Raw genomic sequence first — 16,476 nt, 5'->3', positions numbered from 1 at the left:
CCAACTTAAGGTAAAGGTAAAGGGACCCCTGACCATTAGGTCCAGTCGTGACCGACTCTGGGGTTGCGCGCTCATCTCGCATTATTGGCCGAGGGAGCCGGCGTACAGCTTCCAGGTCATGTGGCCAGCATGACAAAGCCGCTTCTGGCAAACCAGAGCAGCACATGGAAACACCGTTTACCTTCCCGCTGTAGTGGTTCCTATTTATCTACTTGCATTTTGACATGCTTTCGAACTGCTTAGCCCAATGTAAAACGCAAAGGAGAACGACCCAAAGTTTATGATCTCAACAGTGTTGTATGAGATGGTACAACAAACCACAATATGATCACAGAATAACAGAATTGGAAAAACAAAAGGCAAGTGAAATCTGGAGACAGACCAAATATATTCAAAATTCTATCTAAATCTACAGAAGCTTTGTTGTGAACTATGCATTGATTCAAAGCAATCTCTTCCACTTCATGACCTGCCCCAGACAACCTGAGAATTAAATTCTCGTGTTAGTGTTTATTTTATAAAGAAGGATAATAGTCACCAGCTGTGGCGTTATCTAGAGCAGAAATCACCAGCCTCAGCCTTGAGAAGCCCAACATAGAGAGTATTCATGTTCTTTCATGCCTATCTCCTATGTTTTATGCCATTTGGAGTGTCTTTTTCATTCTTATCTTCTACATTCCAGTTTAGTCCGACAGAAAACACAAGTAACTCGGAACAGGGAGTATGCCAAATAAAAAGACAACCATAGATATCAGTGGAGCAAATAATGAGACTTGATACTGACTCGCAGGACTTCAAATAAAATACAACGAAAAAGGTCACAAAGGCTTTCTTGGATTTCAGCAGGGATACATAAGATATCAGAAGTCATATGAGGGAACCTGCTTTTGCAGGAGGGAACCTGCTCCTGGTCCAAATTCAGCTAAACCCAAGAGGTAGAGTGATGATCATGATAATAATAACTGGCAAAGAACAAAAAAAAAGGTTTTCAGAAATCAAAACTACTCAGCAAATGCAGGGGCTGTCACGGTATTTCAGCTTATTTCAAAATTTTATGGCAGATGACTGTGGCTTCCTGAAACCAAACTTTGGTTCAGACCTCGAGTGCGTTTGCTCCTTGTCTGCAGCACCCCAGAGCCCAAAAGATAGGTCTAAGGTGAAGAAGGACTTCTTGTTGTCTGGCCTCTCGCTCTCCCCTTCAGCTTCGCTGGATAACCCCATGTTACAGCATTATGAGAGGGAGAAAAACTTCTCCCCATCTACTCCCTCCACACTGTGCATCACTGTGTATTGGGTAGACTTACATTTCTGTTTGAGCGGAATTAAATTTCCCACTATGCTCCAGAACAGTGGAAGCATCGGGCATTGTGAGGGCACTGTCCAAAATCTTAAATGGTGGCTTGATACCATCTATTGCTCTAGCCAGGAATAGCCATAGGCAGGAGAAAGGAGCTCTGGGGAAGAAGGAGAGCCCACTGAGGACTCATTCAGACCTGGAAACAGCCTCACAGGAGTTCTGCCTTCATCTCTCCCCCCCCCCCCCTTATGCTCAAAAGGGGTTACTGGAGTGTTGTTTTTACTTTGATTATATATTTTGTGGTTTTATATTTTGATTTTGTTCTGTGAGCAGCCCTGAGACCTCCGGGTATAGGGCGGTATATAAATTCAACCCATCAATCAATGGCCATATCCCTCCCCTCTAAAGAAAAAAAGTCCAACAAGTTTTAACTTCCAATCACAGCAGAGGTGCTTAAGCCCCCTGATCTTTTCTGCACATCCTTCTCCAATGCTCCAAACGCCTTCACCCAGATACATGCCCCAAAGTCAAACATAAGAATAAATAAAATTTGTTGGACTCTTGAACCACTGGCCTTCATTTGCTGTTCCTCCTCTCCATTTCTGGGCCCAGAAGACGAGCTGTGGCTAATCCTGTGGCAGCCTCTGGATGTGGGCTCTTCCTCAGTGCGAGGAGGAACTCCGCATACCTCCATCGCAAATGACGCTGGCTATCCTAGGGTAGTGCTCCTCTCCAGGTGGCCCTTCCCAGAACTGAAGGAGGTAAAGTCTATGCTACGACTGAGGCACACAGCCCAGAGAGAAGACGACAGGTGGGTTGGCCCTTTTCGCCTCCTCTGCTTGACCTTGAAACGAGCTCACACAGCCGCCAGGCCTTCGCTGACAGGCATGTTGATGTGAGCCGTCAGCAGCGGCTCAGGCTCCCCCTCGTGCAACACGAACACCTGCAACACGAAGCGGAGAGGCAAGAGGGCCTGTAGTCAGCATGCCAACACAGCGGCCATCTTGGATTGCAAGTCAGCATACAAACTGGGATCAAAGCGCTGGGAAGGCGGCAGGCTTTTTTTTTGACAGGCAAGCCCCCCCCCCCGACTGAAACAATTGGGAAATCAATGACATGGGAAGTCAAGGAGCAGGCATGTCAGGAGGGGGGTGGGGAATCAAAGCAGGAACACTAACCTTAATAATATCCGAGGTCCCTTGTTCGCTCAGACACTCTACAAAGGTGGCCAGGGGGTAATTCAATCCTGGAACCAACATGGGAGTCTGCAGGGAGGCAAGAAAAACGCAGGAAATTCTCGAGGCAAGCAGGGTGTCGGGGAAGAGGCTGGGCTAAGAGCCCAAGGAGGGAGGCGTGTAGCATAGGAGCAATTCTGTGACTCCAGGTGAGGCTGAGTTAGGGTTTTTGGCCAAAGTTTTTGAGCTGTTTTTGCAAAATCTCAATAAAAAAAAATAAGTTTTTGAGCTATTTTAAAGGAAATCCACCAAAACCTACACTTCTGACATGGGTTGCAATACGTCCGGATTTTCAAGGACATCTTAGTGTTTCCTGCCTGGACACTGCTTCCAGCTACCAGATTTTTAGATGACATCTGAAGGCAGCCCTGTTTAGGGAGGCTGTTTTATTTTTCTGTTGGAAGCCGCCCAGAGTGGCTGGGGAAACCCAGCCAGATGGGTGGGGTATAAATAATAAATTATTATTATTATTATTATTATTATTATTATTATTATTGTTATTGTTATTGTTATTGTTATTGTTATTGTTATTATTATTATTGCTTTCGACTGCCTAATCCCAGCTATGTCCCGGAAATTCCAGACGTATGGCAACCCCTACTCTGAGAAGGCCACTGGACAACCGTACAGGGGGCCTGTGCAAAACATTTAGGAGAGGGCGTCAGGCGAGATCCAACTTAGAAGGATGGAATTACCTTAAAGAAAGGATGCTCAATGGAATAGAGTTTTTCATCATACAGAAAGCTGATGAGAAGGTTGGCGACTGCACGGGTATCTGACATGTTCTGGAGGTTAAGGGTCAACTTGAAGGTGGGGCCCATGCCCTGGACCTGCAGAAGGGGAGAGAAGTGCATTATGGGAAACTGAGCATGTGAGACAAATGGGAGTGAGGACCGGGGGGGGGGGAGTATCTCAGCAATGTCTCAATGTTTTATCCAGAGGGGCCTCTGGGTAATATCCAACCCAAAGGTGCCTCCGGACTGTCACTATTTTGCAGGAGGGATTCAAAAGCACATGGGAACTTTAGGTTGCCACAGCCCTAGCATAACAAATCCACTTTTTAAAAAAAGAACTGGACACTTTATGGTTTGGAAAGTGATAGGGAAATATCTGGGATGAACAAATGATTAATGGGAAGAGATATAAACACTCCTGCAAGCAAATCAGAATGACCAGATATAATCTAACCTCCTCCTAAGGTCTGTGCAAGAAAATAAGCATGAATGCTCAATAAACAAGTATCCAAAGGGACCCAAAATCAGATTAGGCCTACTGACACCAATGAACTTGAACTACTTCAGTCTATTGAGTTCAATGGGTCTACTCTGAGCATGACTTAGTTGGATACAACAGCTCAGGCAGAGCCCATCCCTTCTCAAGAATTCCTGACTTACTGCATCCATCCATTTATTTATTCATAACTATCTTATTTTCATTTTAAACAATATTCTTATACATTTAAATCATTTTCAATTTTTACACATTTGAGATTACTTGAATCCCTGGACTTCCCCCCACCTGGTTTCCCATTTTTAATTATTCTTTCTATTGCATCTCATGACATTTTTCCAATCCGTTTTATCTTTTTTTTAAACTTTAATCTTGTTTCATTATAAGTGTTATAACAATCCTGCTAATGTTTTTTAAATATTTACAGTGGTCTTTAAGATACTCTATAATTTTTTCCCATTCTTTACTGAATTTTTCCTTATCTTGGTGTCTGATCCTCACAGTCATCTTCGCCATTTCGGCATAGTCCATCATCTTGGTTATCCACTCTTCCTTGGTTGGGACCGATTTACTCCTCTTTTCTAAAGCAGCCCACCTTTTTCCTTGCACCATCCTCTGATTTAACACATTATTTCCTTTCCTCCCCTCACCCCATCCTGGGGTCACCCTTCCAGCTTTCCTCTCTTTGCTAGGGATTGGCACCATTTTTAAGGAAGCCTGCCTCGATTCAGACCAATTGTGTGTTCATTTCCCCCTTCCCCTTCCTCCTCACCACAGCGTTCATCTTCAGCTGCTCCTGCGCCGACTCGGAGACGGGCGTCATGTTGCACTGCAGCGCTTGGGCGTAGGCACGGGCTGCCATGAGTCGGATGCGGCTCAGGTCCGTCTGAAACACCCGGTGCATGGCTGGGCGAGGGGGTTGGGGGAGAAGGAAGCAAAGTGAAACAGGGAGGAGGAAGGAGAGAGGCGAGACCTTCCCTTGTGCCACCATCAAAATTAGGGGGTCTGTTGTGCAACAGCTCAGGGCTAGAGCACTTAGGTCCTAGAGCAGGCATCCCCAAACTGTGGCCCTCCAGATGTTTTGACCTACAACTCCCATGATCCCTAGCTAACAGGACCAGTAGTCGAGGAAGATGGGAATTGTAGTCCAAAACATCTGGAGGGACGAAATTTGGGGATGCCTGTCCTAGAGTCAATTCTGAGCATCTCTTTCCTGACGCTTCACATAAAGGTCTTCCTATGCCAGTCTGTATTCTTAGCCACAAAATATGAACAGGGACTTTTGTGTTTAGCAGAATTCTTGGAGATTCTAATGCTGCGACTGTGTCAAAATATGGTCAAACAAACAAACAAAATCTAGTCATTTTAGAGGCTTATTCAAAGAGAGATTCCTAAAGCCTCTACAGGTGAAACTCGGGAAATTAGAATATCGTCAAAAAGTGCATTTATTTCAGGAATGCAACTTAAAGGGTGAAACCAATATATGAGATAGATGCATGACATGCAAAGCAAGATATGTCAAGCCTTTATTTGTTGTAGTTATAATTATTTGTCATTCGGCGAGTCAGCATTTGTAAAATTTAAAATAAAAATAAAAAAACAATAAGTTGCATTACTGAAATAAATGCACTTTTTGACGATATTCTAATTTTCCAAGTTTCACCTGTACATGTGTAAGGAGGAAACATTGTCTGATGCAGAGACCATAGAGGAAACAGCTAGGAGTTTGCATCTGGCTAGGATGTCATGTGCCTGTAAGAGAGGCTGCCATGCTCCGAGACGCACTGCTCATGCGACTCACCCACGCCACTCTCCCGCTCCCGTAGCGTCTGGTCCACATACAGCTTTGTCTTCTTGGGCACGTTGAGCTTGATGCTCTGGGCGACGGGGGCTCCAACAACCGCGTCGCGCTTGTCAAACGTGGCGGTGCGTTTTAGGATCTTGATGATCAGGCCCCCGCCTAGAAGAGCAGAAACTCATGTATGCGACTACAGCGGCGGTAAAAATGCTACTTGCCCCAAAATGGAACGAAGCAGAAGTCCCAGCAAAGGACGAATGGATACAAAAACTTATGGAATATGCAGAAATGGCAAAACTTCCCGGAAGGATAAGAAATCATGATAACGAACTTTTTTTTAAAAAAGAATGTAAATGGTTTATGGAATATTTACAGATAAACTGTAAGCAGATAAAAACATTGGCAGAATTATTGTAATAACCCGCAGTTTCATAAGAGTATATATTTAAAGAAGATAAATAAATGAACTAATTAAGCTAATTTGGATATGCAGAAGATATTAAAAATAAATTTAAGGAACCGCAGAAAGTGGGAGAGGGAAGTCAAATTTTGAAATGTCAAAACAGCTGTAAAATCAGTGAAATGTATAAATCTGAAAACTATAAATATTTTTTAATATAAAAAAGGAGAAGGGGAGAAATGACAGAGGGGCAAGGAGTCAAGTAGGACAGGGAAGTGCCTTCGCTTGATAGGCTCCCCACCCCTGTCCTACACAACCCACTCCAGCAAGTTTAGACCAACATGACTTCTCCCTAAGAAAGCCTGAGAGATGAGTATTATCAGCAAAATTCTCAGCTGCAGCTTGTTCTTCACAGCCTGGGCTCCATACCAGGAGAGACAACTGTAGCTTTCAAAACCTCCATGCTCAGGTGCAGCTTACCCCTGAATACTACCTGCTGGGGACAGGGCCATTGCATCATAGAAACCTTACTTCCATAGGCATCTGGCTGCACCCTGGGGGACAGCAGAAGGTCGGGCTAAAGTGCTCTGACACAGCATCTGCTCTTACCTTTGGTGGTCATGACAAGCGTGTTATCTTCCCTCCCGTAGCGGCCAAAGCAGATGCTGCTGACAACGTCCTGGCAGCAGAAACAAGAGAAAGAGACGAAGGTGGGTTGCTGCTTTTCGCAGAGAGAAGACAGGTGTGCTTGTCTTTGGTGTGGCCGTATAGCTTTCCTTTCTTTGACTTGGTCTTTGCCAGTAGTGCAGCACCTGCTTTTCATGCTGAAGGTCCGAGATTCAATCCCCAATGGCATCTCCAGCTAGGAGGAAGGCTGGGAATATCCTCCGCCTGAAACACTGGGGAGCAGCTACCAATCAGTGGTAGCTAATACTGAGCTAGATGGACAAATGGTGCGACTTGGTCTTTGGCAGGTTCCCACTTCCCTATGGGAGCTCTTTGTCTTCTCATGGCTCTCTCGCCGCATCTCCACCCTCCCAGCCCAGGGCACCTCATCTCCTCCCAGGTTGCCTCCCTGCCAGCTCTCCTTCACCTCCTACGGGTCCTCCCTCTGCCGAGAACAGTCTCCCTCTCCCTGTGTGCTCAGTTGAGGAGCTGAGAATGGCCAGGAATGACCCACAGCAGGTCCTGAACAGGTAGGCTGAGTGAGGATACAGCCTGTGCACTGTTATTGAAGGAGGGGACTGTAGGGGCGGCCATCTGCAGCAGGAAGGGTGCCTCTCGGGACCAAGGGAGCTTCTGCTTTGCATGCAGAAGGTGCCAGGTTGAATCCCCAGTTTAAAAATGGATCCCGGGCAAGAAGGACCGGTGGTGTGACCAAGTCAAGGGCAAGTTCCAATGCCTTGCCAGACCCACATTCAACAGGAGCCATGTTTCCCAGGAACTGAATCAAGGAGTCTCGATTCTCCAGTTCTCCTGTTTCAATCCCACAGATGACAAACACGCATCCCGTTAGAGTGAGGGATCAGATAAGAGCAAACAAACATACAGTCTCACACACAAACACTTCTCCCACCCACGATGCGAGTAGCTCCTGTTCCAAACCACCAGAATGCCCTCATTCAGCCCTGAATGTGGGAACCCCCTGTTCTTGCCTCTCACCTGCGTTTGAATGATGTTCACAAGGTTCTTGTCCTGGTATATGTGCACCTCCATATTGGCCAAGGCGACCACCACAGCATAGAAGCTCTGAAACTTCTCATCTATGAGACTCAAAGTGATGGGGGTGGCTGGCAATGGGACCACCCAGAGCTTCTTCCCCTGCCACGAGAACAGGACATTCAGGAACCCAACAGAACAGCTTCTTTGACCTGGTCCCCAATTGAGTTCCTTGCTAATTAAAGGCCACCCCCCCCACACCCCAGGATTACCCTTCTTTTAACAGGATCCTCCTTTAAAACAGAATTGGCCACAGCAATAGCACCACCTGGGAACCACAGTACACACACACATACACAACACAATGCCCTTCAATGCACCTTGGCTCCATGCACTTAACTCTAATGCACCTTGAGTTCCAGAAGTGAGCCAAGGTTCAAGTTAAGCACTGCTGCCTTCAGCCGACAGTTTGAGGTGAGGCCGATTGCCAGAGCTGTGGCCAATAATTAAAGCTGCCCTCCACCCCATGGCCCCACAACCTTCTGAGTAAAGCTTTGAAGGGTCTCGTCGGAGCAGGCCACCACAATGTTCTTTTGGACCCAGGACAAGCCCACGGCTTGAGAACTCAGCTCAATGCAGTATTTGTATCGCTTGGAGTTCCTGCGTAGAAGAGAAAGACAGGGGTGGCAGGTCAAGTCCAGGCCTGGCCTCCCCGCGGTCAGCAAAGCAGGCAACTCCAGTGCCAAGATGGGTGATGCATAAGATATGGGGCTTTTCCTCGCCATGTTCTTACCAGCTTGCTCTGAAACATGTCAGCCTCCCTCTTCAACCCATCAGGCCCTCTCTGCCCTCCCAAAACACCCCCAGCAGCTCCTCCTCTGCCCACCTGCGGAGGATGTAGATGCACCCATTACGGCAGGCCACAATGAGCCGATATTCCACATCGTACTGCCCTGTGACGTCCAGGAAGGCCGGCACGCTTGGTACCTTTGTCTGCCATTGAAAAAGAAAAACAGTGCTGAAGCCGGATACTGCCCCACTCCCTGGCATGTTGCCTTGCAGGAGACAGATGCAAGGGGGACATTTTTAAACAGTCACTTCACCAGGATGGGATTGGCAAGTGGGTGGTCACCTCTGGACAGTTTTGAGGGTTTGCTAGTTGAAACAGACACCCCCATTCATTACCAATATCCCTGCCACTCAAACTCAGGCTCCTGAGATTTCACAGACATGGGCCACAGTGTTCAAACCTACAAAATCTAGAAACCTGCTCTTTGTCGTCATTTTTAAACCAGAAGCCATGGAATCAGTGGAGGTTGGCGCTTACCGGAACTGATAGGGCACAGGACAACAGTAACTGGAGTCAGACAGGTGCAGCCACCCTTCTAAGTAAGGAAACAGGGAAGTTGAGGTTGGCAAAAGCCAGACTGCGGTTGGTGGCACGGTGACCCAATCGCCTTCATGGTCTAGCCTACACGGCATGAAATGGTGAATCCAACAGCTTATCATTTTTCTTCATTCATTGCATTTGTATCCCACACTTCCTCCCAGGGAGGAAATATGTAGAGATATTCCCTTTGCATTTTCATAACACCCCTCGGTGGTAGGTTAAGACTGAAATATGATGGCTGCCCAAGATTGCCCAGTTAACTTCAGGGTTGGGAGTAAATCTAAAAGCAGATCTCCTCAGTCCTGACTCCAATACTCAATTCTGCAACTGGTTGTTGTGATTGTGAGGAACACCAGAGCGAGCAGCTTCCGCTTAGCCTCAAAGGACATAAGACAGAGAGCAAAATGGCCCTCTCCTCCGCCTCTTGAAATAAGCATGCTATTGAGCTTCAGAGCACTCTTCTCCAGGGCCTCACCTGCACCAGCATACTGAAGGGCTCAGGATCCAAGATGATGATGTCGCTGTTCTCCGTCCCAAGCACCAGGCAGCTGATAGAGCCCTCGTCTGCCACACTCTTCTTCAGGGTAGTCATGCAGGTAATCAGTGACTGAAAGGTAGGGAGGGGCAAAGGGGCACCTTTATGCATCAAGAGAGGTGAACTTTAAGGGACTAGGATATGTTTCCCAGCCATGGGCTACTGGTTCTGTAAGTGCACTTCAAATCTGGGACACTTGGGGGCATGGGGACCTTGTGCCTAACCCTTTTGCTACTTGATTGCCCCAAGTTGTGATTTTAAAAGGAGTGCCATCTCAGCAAGGCCATTCTTGGCTTCAGGGAAGAGTTGGCAGTATTGGCCTTGGATCAGCCGAGCAGCATCCCAACCCTCCTCCTCTTCTGGGATGTTCAGGGCGGGAGTGGATATGGAATATCAGAGTATGCACCTGGCGCTTGAGCGGTTGCGTTTTATACTGGTTCACAAACGACTCCATCTCAGGAGGGTCAAGGGCCAGGAACCTGCAGAGCAGATGGGGAAGGTGATGAAAGGAGCCCAGGGCCCCAGCTGACACACACCCACACACACAGAGGGAGAGGGAGAGGGAGAGAAAGAGAGAGAGAGAGAGAGAGAGAGAGAGAGAGAGAGAGAGAGAGAGAGAGAGAGAGAGAGAGAGAGAGAGAGAGAGAGGACCTCCAACAGAGAGAGGATGAAAAAAGGAGACCCTTTCTCACAATCAAAGCTGTGTTCCCATCCAGCCTGAAGCAGGACACTTGGGGTGGAGTGGGTGTTATAGGAACATCCAAAGCTGCCTTGTACCGCGTCAGACCACTGGCCAATCTAACTCAGTATTGTCTACACTGACTGGCAGCAGCTCTCCAGGATTTCAGGCAGGAGCTTTTCCCAGCCCTGCCTGGAGATCCCCAGCCCTGCCCACACCAAAGAACTCACCTCAAGGACTGCACTGACAAGGGCGGCTCCGTATTTTCTCTGTCTGCGTTTTCCCTGTTGAGACACATCAGGCAAGTCAGGAGGGAGGGCCTTGGGCTTCTGTGGTTCATTCATGCCAGAGCAGTCTTGAAGCACAGAGCCCTAGGCAAGCTTCTTCGCCCTGAGCCTCTGCTTCTCTAATCAATTAAATGGGAGCTTTCGTAGCCCAGACATAGGGTGGTGACCAAAAAGTGTGTTATAAAGCATATTTTTTTTGCATGCCAATGTAAGAAATAAACCCCACTCTTCCTGGCATGCTCTCCATTCCCACCAGCCCCTAGCTGACCCCCAAGCTTTGTTTGCTTATCCTCCTGATGTTTAGAGATGGCTCAGAAGACCTGGTCTCGCCCTGCCCAGCCTCAGAGCTCCTTACCGGATCATCTCCAGTGTCTCCTTCATTGACAGAAGGTCAACCTTGTCCTACCAAGAGAGAAGGAGGACAGTCAACTGCTGCTCCCTACAAGAGAGGCAGGCGTACACTACAGAGCTGAGCCAAGACTTAAGAAGGACTGCTGGTGCTGAATCAGAAACCCAGAGGGATTTGTACTGCAATTAATTAAGCAACTGCATTTATATCCCACTTTTCATCCAAGCAGCTCAGGGTGGCAGACATGGTTCTCCCCCTTCACATCTGATCCTCACAACAACCTTGCGAGGTAGGTTAGACTGAGAGACAGCGACTGGCCCAAGCCGTGAGCTTCACAGCTGAGTGGGAATTTGAATCCTGGTCTCCCAGGCCCCATTTCAACACTCTAACCCAGGGATAGGAAACTGTTTCCAGTCCAAGGGCCACATTCCATCCCAAGAAACTTTCTAAGGTCCAGTGGTGGGCAGAGCCAGCAGTGGGTGGAGCAAGGGGTGCAAATTTTCATGCAGTTTCAACACAACCCATTTTTGCCCTCCGTACAGGCAAGCAAGAGGCATCATCAAACATATTCCAGCCTTGCAAAAGCACCCAGGAAGGGTGAAAAGCAGGTCTAGTAAAGGGTATGGTCTGGGGGTGGAGGCTATGGCCTTGAGACAGACCTGAGAGCCAGGCAGAGAGGGTGGACGTTTACCACTTCTGCTCCAACCACACTGGCCCTCAGGCCAGAAGGATGGGAGGGAAGGTACCTAAAGACCCATAACCAAAGGGGTTCTGGCTAGCAGACAGCTTGCCCAAGCCCTCCCTCCTCCTTCTCACCTCCTTTGCCTGCTCCCAGACATCCTTCTCTGTGGAGTTGACTTCCAAGGGGGGCAGAGCATAGCGGAAGTAGGGGCGCATGTTCTTGTACACGTAGATGTAGGGACCGGCAGCCACCCCCACAGCAGGAACACACAGCTCATGACGCTCCATCAGGAAGGCAGCCACACTTGTGGGCAAGTCCAACAGGACATTCTCGCTCAGGAGGTCCATGCCATGGTACACCTTCAGCTTCATCTCGTGTCCTGTAGGGCCCAGGTCGCCCACCACCAGCTGGGAAAGGGGGAAAGCAAAAACAAAGCAAAATCCCTTGAAGGATGCCCAAGGATATGTGTGTCCCTTTGGAGACTCTGAAACCTAAACCGATAAACCTAAAAGCAAGCAGGCAAAAGGAACAAAGAGGAGACTAGGAACGTGCACTTAAAAGTCTACACAAGAAAAATTTTATTCATGCAATAATAGCCTATTAGACCAGACAGAGAGGTGGAGAAAGAAGGGAAGAGGTACCCAGAGAGGTGGAGAAAGAAGGGAAGAGGTACCCAACAGGCAACAGATTTGCAGGTGTGATGAATATAGGTAGTACAAGAGAAGGATTTGTGGATGAGACAGTGACAGTTCCCTTACCTTACAGTCTCCATCACCATGCAAGTCAGCCAAGGCTGGAAAAGACAGCAGAACTTGTATCAGCCCAATTAAAGAGACCCACACAGAAGCAGGGGGGGAGGGAGGGCAGAGGAGTCCCGTCCCCCCAAAGCTACTATTTTTATAAGGATACCAGGCAACATCCCCTGTTGAAAGTAAAGTCACCTGCAATTGACTTCACCCCCAGAGGCGCACCCCTCCATTGTCCCCCGAGATAGACAGATGCAAACAACAGAATTGCTAGGAAAATATATAGGTTAATGCAAGTCTCCTGCAGACGCAGGTAAGTCAACAGGGAGGCACACAGCTTTAGCAGAAACTCGAATGCTGGAATGGAAGGAGCTTCTCTGGAGCTGTTTGAATAGGGAAAATTAACTATATGCTTTCATGAGATCCACAGAAGTGAGTGACTTCCCTTGCTGGAGAACCCCTACTATTGTCCTGCGGCTTTCCATGTGTTTCTTTACCTTTAAATCAAAGCAAACAAAGTAGATACCAGAGAATTTAAGTACTATAGTACCTGTCCTATAATCTGAATACTGGTTTGGAAGAAATAACCCACTCAGAATCCTGAAATTCAAGGAAATATTAAGACTTTGCCAAAAACCCAAAGATGCCTTGAATTGACACTGTGGGAGAATAACACACCTCCCCCAACCCTTGAAAGCTTTAAAATCAACCAAGTGTCTGCAGAAGAATCGCCACCATCCAGGAGAAGTAAAAGCAGGTGAGGAAAGGATGCAATGTGGTTGGCGCTACACTTTCCTCAACCACACAGTGGTGTAGCGCCCTCTGGTGGAATGAAGGGTGACATGGTGAGGCCAACATTGACCATAAGGGGATGGCACACCTTCTGGTGGGCATGAGGATCAACAATGCTGACCTCAGTTATCCACAATGGCATCGCTTCTTGATGTGGGAATGAGGGGTGCTTCATTGGCCTCGACTCCAATACTGCCCAGAAGAAGATGGGGTGTCTTCTGATGAGCTTGAATCATACAGCCATAGAATCATAGAACCGTAGAGTTGGAAGGGAACCCTCAGGGTCATCTAGTCCAACCCCCCATTGATCAATGTGGATGATCAACTTTGTTGGCACTGACTTCTACTGGGCTTCTCAGGCCGCTCCCTCAATTTTTCTTCTTAGAGGTCCAGATGGTGGCACTGGTCAGCATGTTCTGGCCACACACTGGCCATTGCCTGCCTGTCCAGCCATGGGTAGAAGCTGGATGCCTCCCTCCCAATGGACAGGCACAGCTCTGAACACGTGCAGAGAGCATTTCCCATACTACTGAGCCACATCTGATTCCCACATGTCTGGGACTGGAGGCAACAAATTCCAGGACAGAGGATGCAGTCTTATAAAAAGAGTGGTTCTTAGATTGAGTCACTCATTATTCCCACAATGGTCCAGAGCAATGTTACATTAAGGAGCATTCTGGGAAATCTATATGATGGCTCCCAGTTGTCTGGTACTGATTCAGAGCTCTGCTGTCAGGTAAACCCACCAAGGCGCATTGTAGCAGGACAGGGCCCACCAAAGACCACTCAAGTCTGCTGGGACCTATCCTTGCCTTCCTTCCTTAACCACTTCCACCAAAGCAAGCTGTCACAAAGTAGGCGTTGCTTGTGCTGCAGTGCGGAAAACAAAATATGCTTTTACCTACTGCAAACCCAGGGAGAACCAGCAGATAGTCAAAACTGTGCCTGTCTCAACCACTATACATTATGATCGCCATATTCAGCCATCAAAACAGGAAAGAGACAATGCTTATTAAGGAGAGAGAAAACGAACTCAGACTTACTGACGCAAGAGGAAAATGTGTAGAGGCTGGCCACCGGGTCGTAGTGGGCATCCAGCCATTTGGAATTGGCTTGAATGCTGCGATGGTTGGAAGAAAGGTTGAGAAAATGTACAAAATGAAATATATTGCAGATAGTTTCAGCCCAGAGCCAATTCTCTAGGAGTCTGTTCACACCTGACCTAAATCCCTCCAACCACAAAACCTCTACAGAGCAGTTACAGAAACTCAGAAGTCTTGATTGCCAATTCCCATTTTCTATCACAAAAATCAGTGTGTTCTGAAAGAACCCAGGAGTTCTGACTCTGCTCCTCTGTCTTTCATTCATATAGACAATTCCAAGTTACATCCTCTGACAGCTCATCATGATTCTCTCTCATGCAGCTGGGCAAATAACTCCTCAAAGTCATTGAGTCTGCAATTCTATGCACATACAGTGGAACCTCGGTTTATGAACACCTCGGTTTATGAATTTTCGGTTTATGAACGCTGCGGACCTATCTGGAACGGATTAATTCACTTTCCATTACTTTTAATGGGAAAGTTCGCTTCAGTTTATGAACGCTTCAGTTTATGAACAGACTTCCGGAACCAATTACACCCATGTTTCAGTTTATGAACGCTTCAGTTTAACTACTCCGCAGACCCGTCTGGAACGGATTAATCCACTTTCCATTACTTTCAATGGGAAAGTTCGCTTCAGTTTATGAACGGTTACTCCGCGGACCGTCTGGAACGGATTAATCCACTTTCCATTACTTTCAATGGGAAAGTTCGCTTCAGTTTATGAACGCTTCAGTTTATGAACAGACTTACGGAACCAATTGTGTTCATAAACCGAGGTACCACTGTACTGTATACCTGGGAACAAGCTCCATTGAGCTCAATGGGACTGACTTCTGAGTTGACATGCCCAGGATTGGTGCTGTTTATTTGTATCCTGTATTTCCTCCAAGGAGCTGACAGTATCATACACAGTTCTAAATATATTCAGGAGGAGGATGTTCTTCTGAACTAGATGGGTTTATTCTAATTCAAAAATCTATTATATCCAGCAAACATTTCTCTCCCAAGAGTCAGATACTAATGGGGCAAAGCTCCCACCCCTGCAAAAAACAGAAGGAAAAAAAGCAATTTGCCCACATTTTTTGCCCCGCTTCTTCCCCCCAATATTGTCACTGACCACCACCAGAAAAATGCAAGCCAGTTCCTTAGGCCAAATGATTGCGGCAAGAGACTCACTTCCATATTATCTACATGTCCTCATCGCCTGCTATACTGGGGTTTCGAGCAGATCATCTATGCCTGGTTGACACCTTTTTTATTTAGATGAAAAGGTTGCTCTGTGCGTTTGACAGATGCATTTGGGGGCAGAAACGGAGCAGGCAGAGAAGTTCTCTTCTGCACGGAAATGGGCTGATGGTGGGAACCAGCAGCACCTGTTGGATTTCTGCCTGCCTCCGTGGTGCAGCTGGGACAGGGCTCCTCCTCGGGGGTGGGATAGAGGGGGAGGAACTGGTCACAGTGCAGACACGCGTCACCAACCCGGGGTGGTGGTGGTGGAAACCAAAACAAACGCATGCGCACCCACTTTTCTTCTAGGGAACCCAGGAGTCCGAGCTGCAGCCACGAGCCTCCTCCTCCCCCCTCCCTCGCCAGCGCAGGCAAGAATCCTGAAAGCGGGGAGGGGACGGGGGGGGCAAGAGAAAAAGCGGAAGGAGGGGAGCAGCTGCCCTCCAAAACGCGACCTCTCCGGGCTTTACCCGTCGCCAGCTGCTCCCGAGGACGAGGAAGGCAGCGTCGCGGCCGCCATGAGAGCGCCTCGGATAAGCCAGGGGATCCGTTGCCATGGAAACCCCGCGGGAGCCAATGGGTGCGCCGAGAAAAGGAGTCCGGCAGAAGTCCGCGTGCTCATAGACTTGCGGAAAGTTTAAGACTAACACGCAAGCACAAAACCAAGCAGCTTCCGGGCTGACTTGGCCGATCCACAGAGCTCTTTGAGGCGGCTTTTCGACAGCTTCTAATGCAAAAACTAAAGGCTGGGCCAGACACACTGCGAGTGCTACGTTGCCTCAGAAGCACAGAAGGGGCTCCGAGGGGTCATCTAGTCCAGCCCTCTGCAGTGCAGGAATCTCAACTAGATCATCCACCATGGCTGATGGCCATCCAGCCTCTGCTTAAAAACCTCCAGTGTCCACCACATTTAGTAGGAGTCCATTCCACTGTCGAACAGCTCTTCCTGTCATCAAGTTCTTCCTGATGTGGAGTCGGAATCTCCTTTGTAAAGCCCTTGGTTTGAGCCCTACCCTCCGGAGCAGAACAAAACAATCCTGCCTCCTCTTCTCCAGGCGAAACAT

General features: G+C 47.9%; 1 protein-coding gene across 4 annotated transcripts; it reads right to left on the bottom strand.

Moving 5' to 3' along the window:
* Positions 1-264: 264 nt before the first annotated feature.
* BBS1 (Bardet-Biedl syndrome 1) lies at positions 265-15,960 on the bottom strand. 4 transcript variants are annotated; one of them, XM_035099121.2, is made up of 17 exons: positions 15,883-15,960; positions 14,123-14,199; positions 12,300-12,334; positions 11,676-11,948; positions 10,866-10,912; positions 10,454-10,507; positions 9,951-10,023; positions 9,485-9,616; positions 8,506-8,612; positions 8,159-8,279; positions 7,623-7,781; positions 6,570-6,639; positions 5,564-5,722; positions 4,535-4,668; positions 3,228-3,362; positions 2,476-2,562; positions 265-2,240 (listed from the first exon to the last, which is right to left on the bottom strand). In XM_035099121.2, exons 1-17 carry the CDS (start codon positions 15,930-15,932, stop codon positions 2,154-2,156), a joined length of 1,800 nt encoding a protein of 599 aa, XP_034955012.1. In that variant the 5' UTR covers positions 15,933-15,960; the 3' UTR covers positions 265-2,153. The 4 variants fall into 4 exon arrangements, with proteins under 4 accessions (XP_034955012.1, XP_060125347.1, XP_034955013.1 ...); XM_060269364.1 differs by lacking the exon at positions 15,883-15,960 and adding an exon at positions 15,017-15,347; XM_035099122.2 differs by lacking the exon at positions 12,300-12,334 and having other exon boundaries at positions 15,883-15,956.
* Positions 15,961-16,476: the final 516 nt, after the last annotated feature.

This window comes from Zootoca vivipara, chromosome 17 (genome assembly GCF_963506605.1).
Source record: "Zootoca vivipara chromosome 17, rZooViv1.1, whole genome shotgun sequence".
Classification (NCBI taxonomy): domain Eukaryota; kingdom Metazoa; phylum Chordata; class Lepidosauria; order Squamata; family Lacertidae; genus Zootoca; species Zootoca vivipara.
This window is presented reverse-complemented; position numbering and strand designations above follow the sequence as displayed.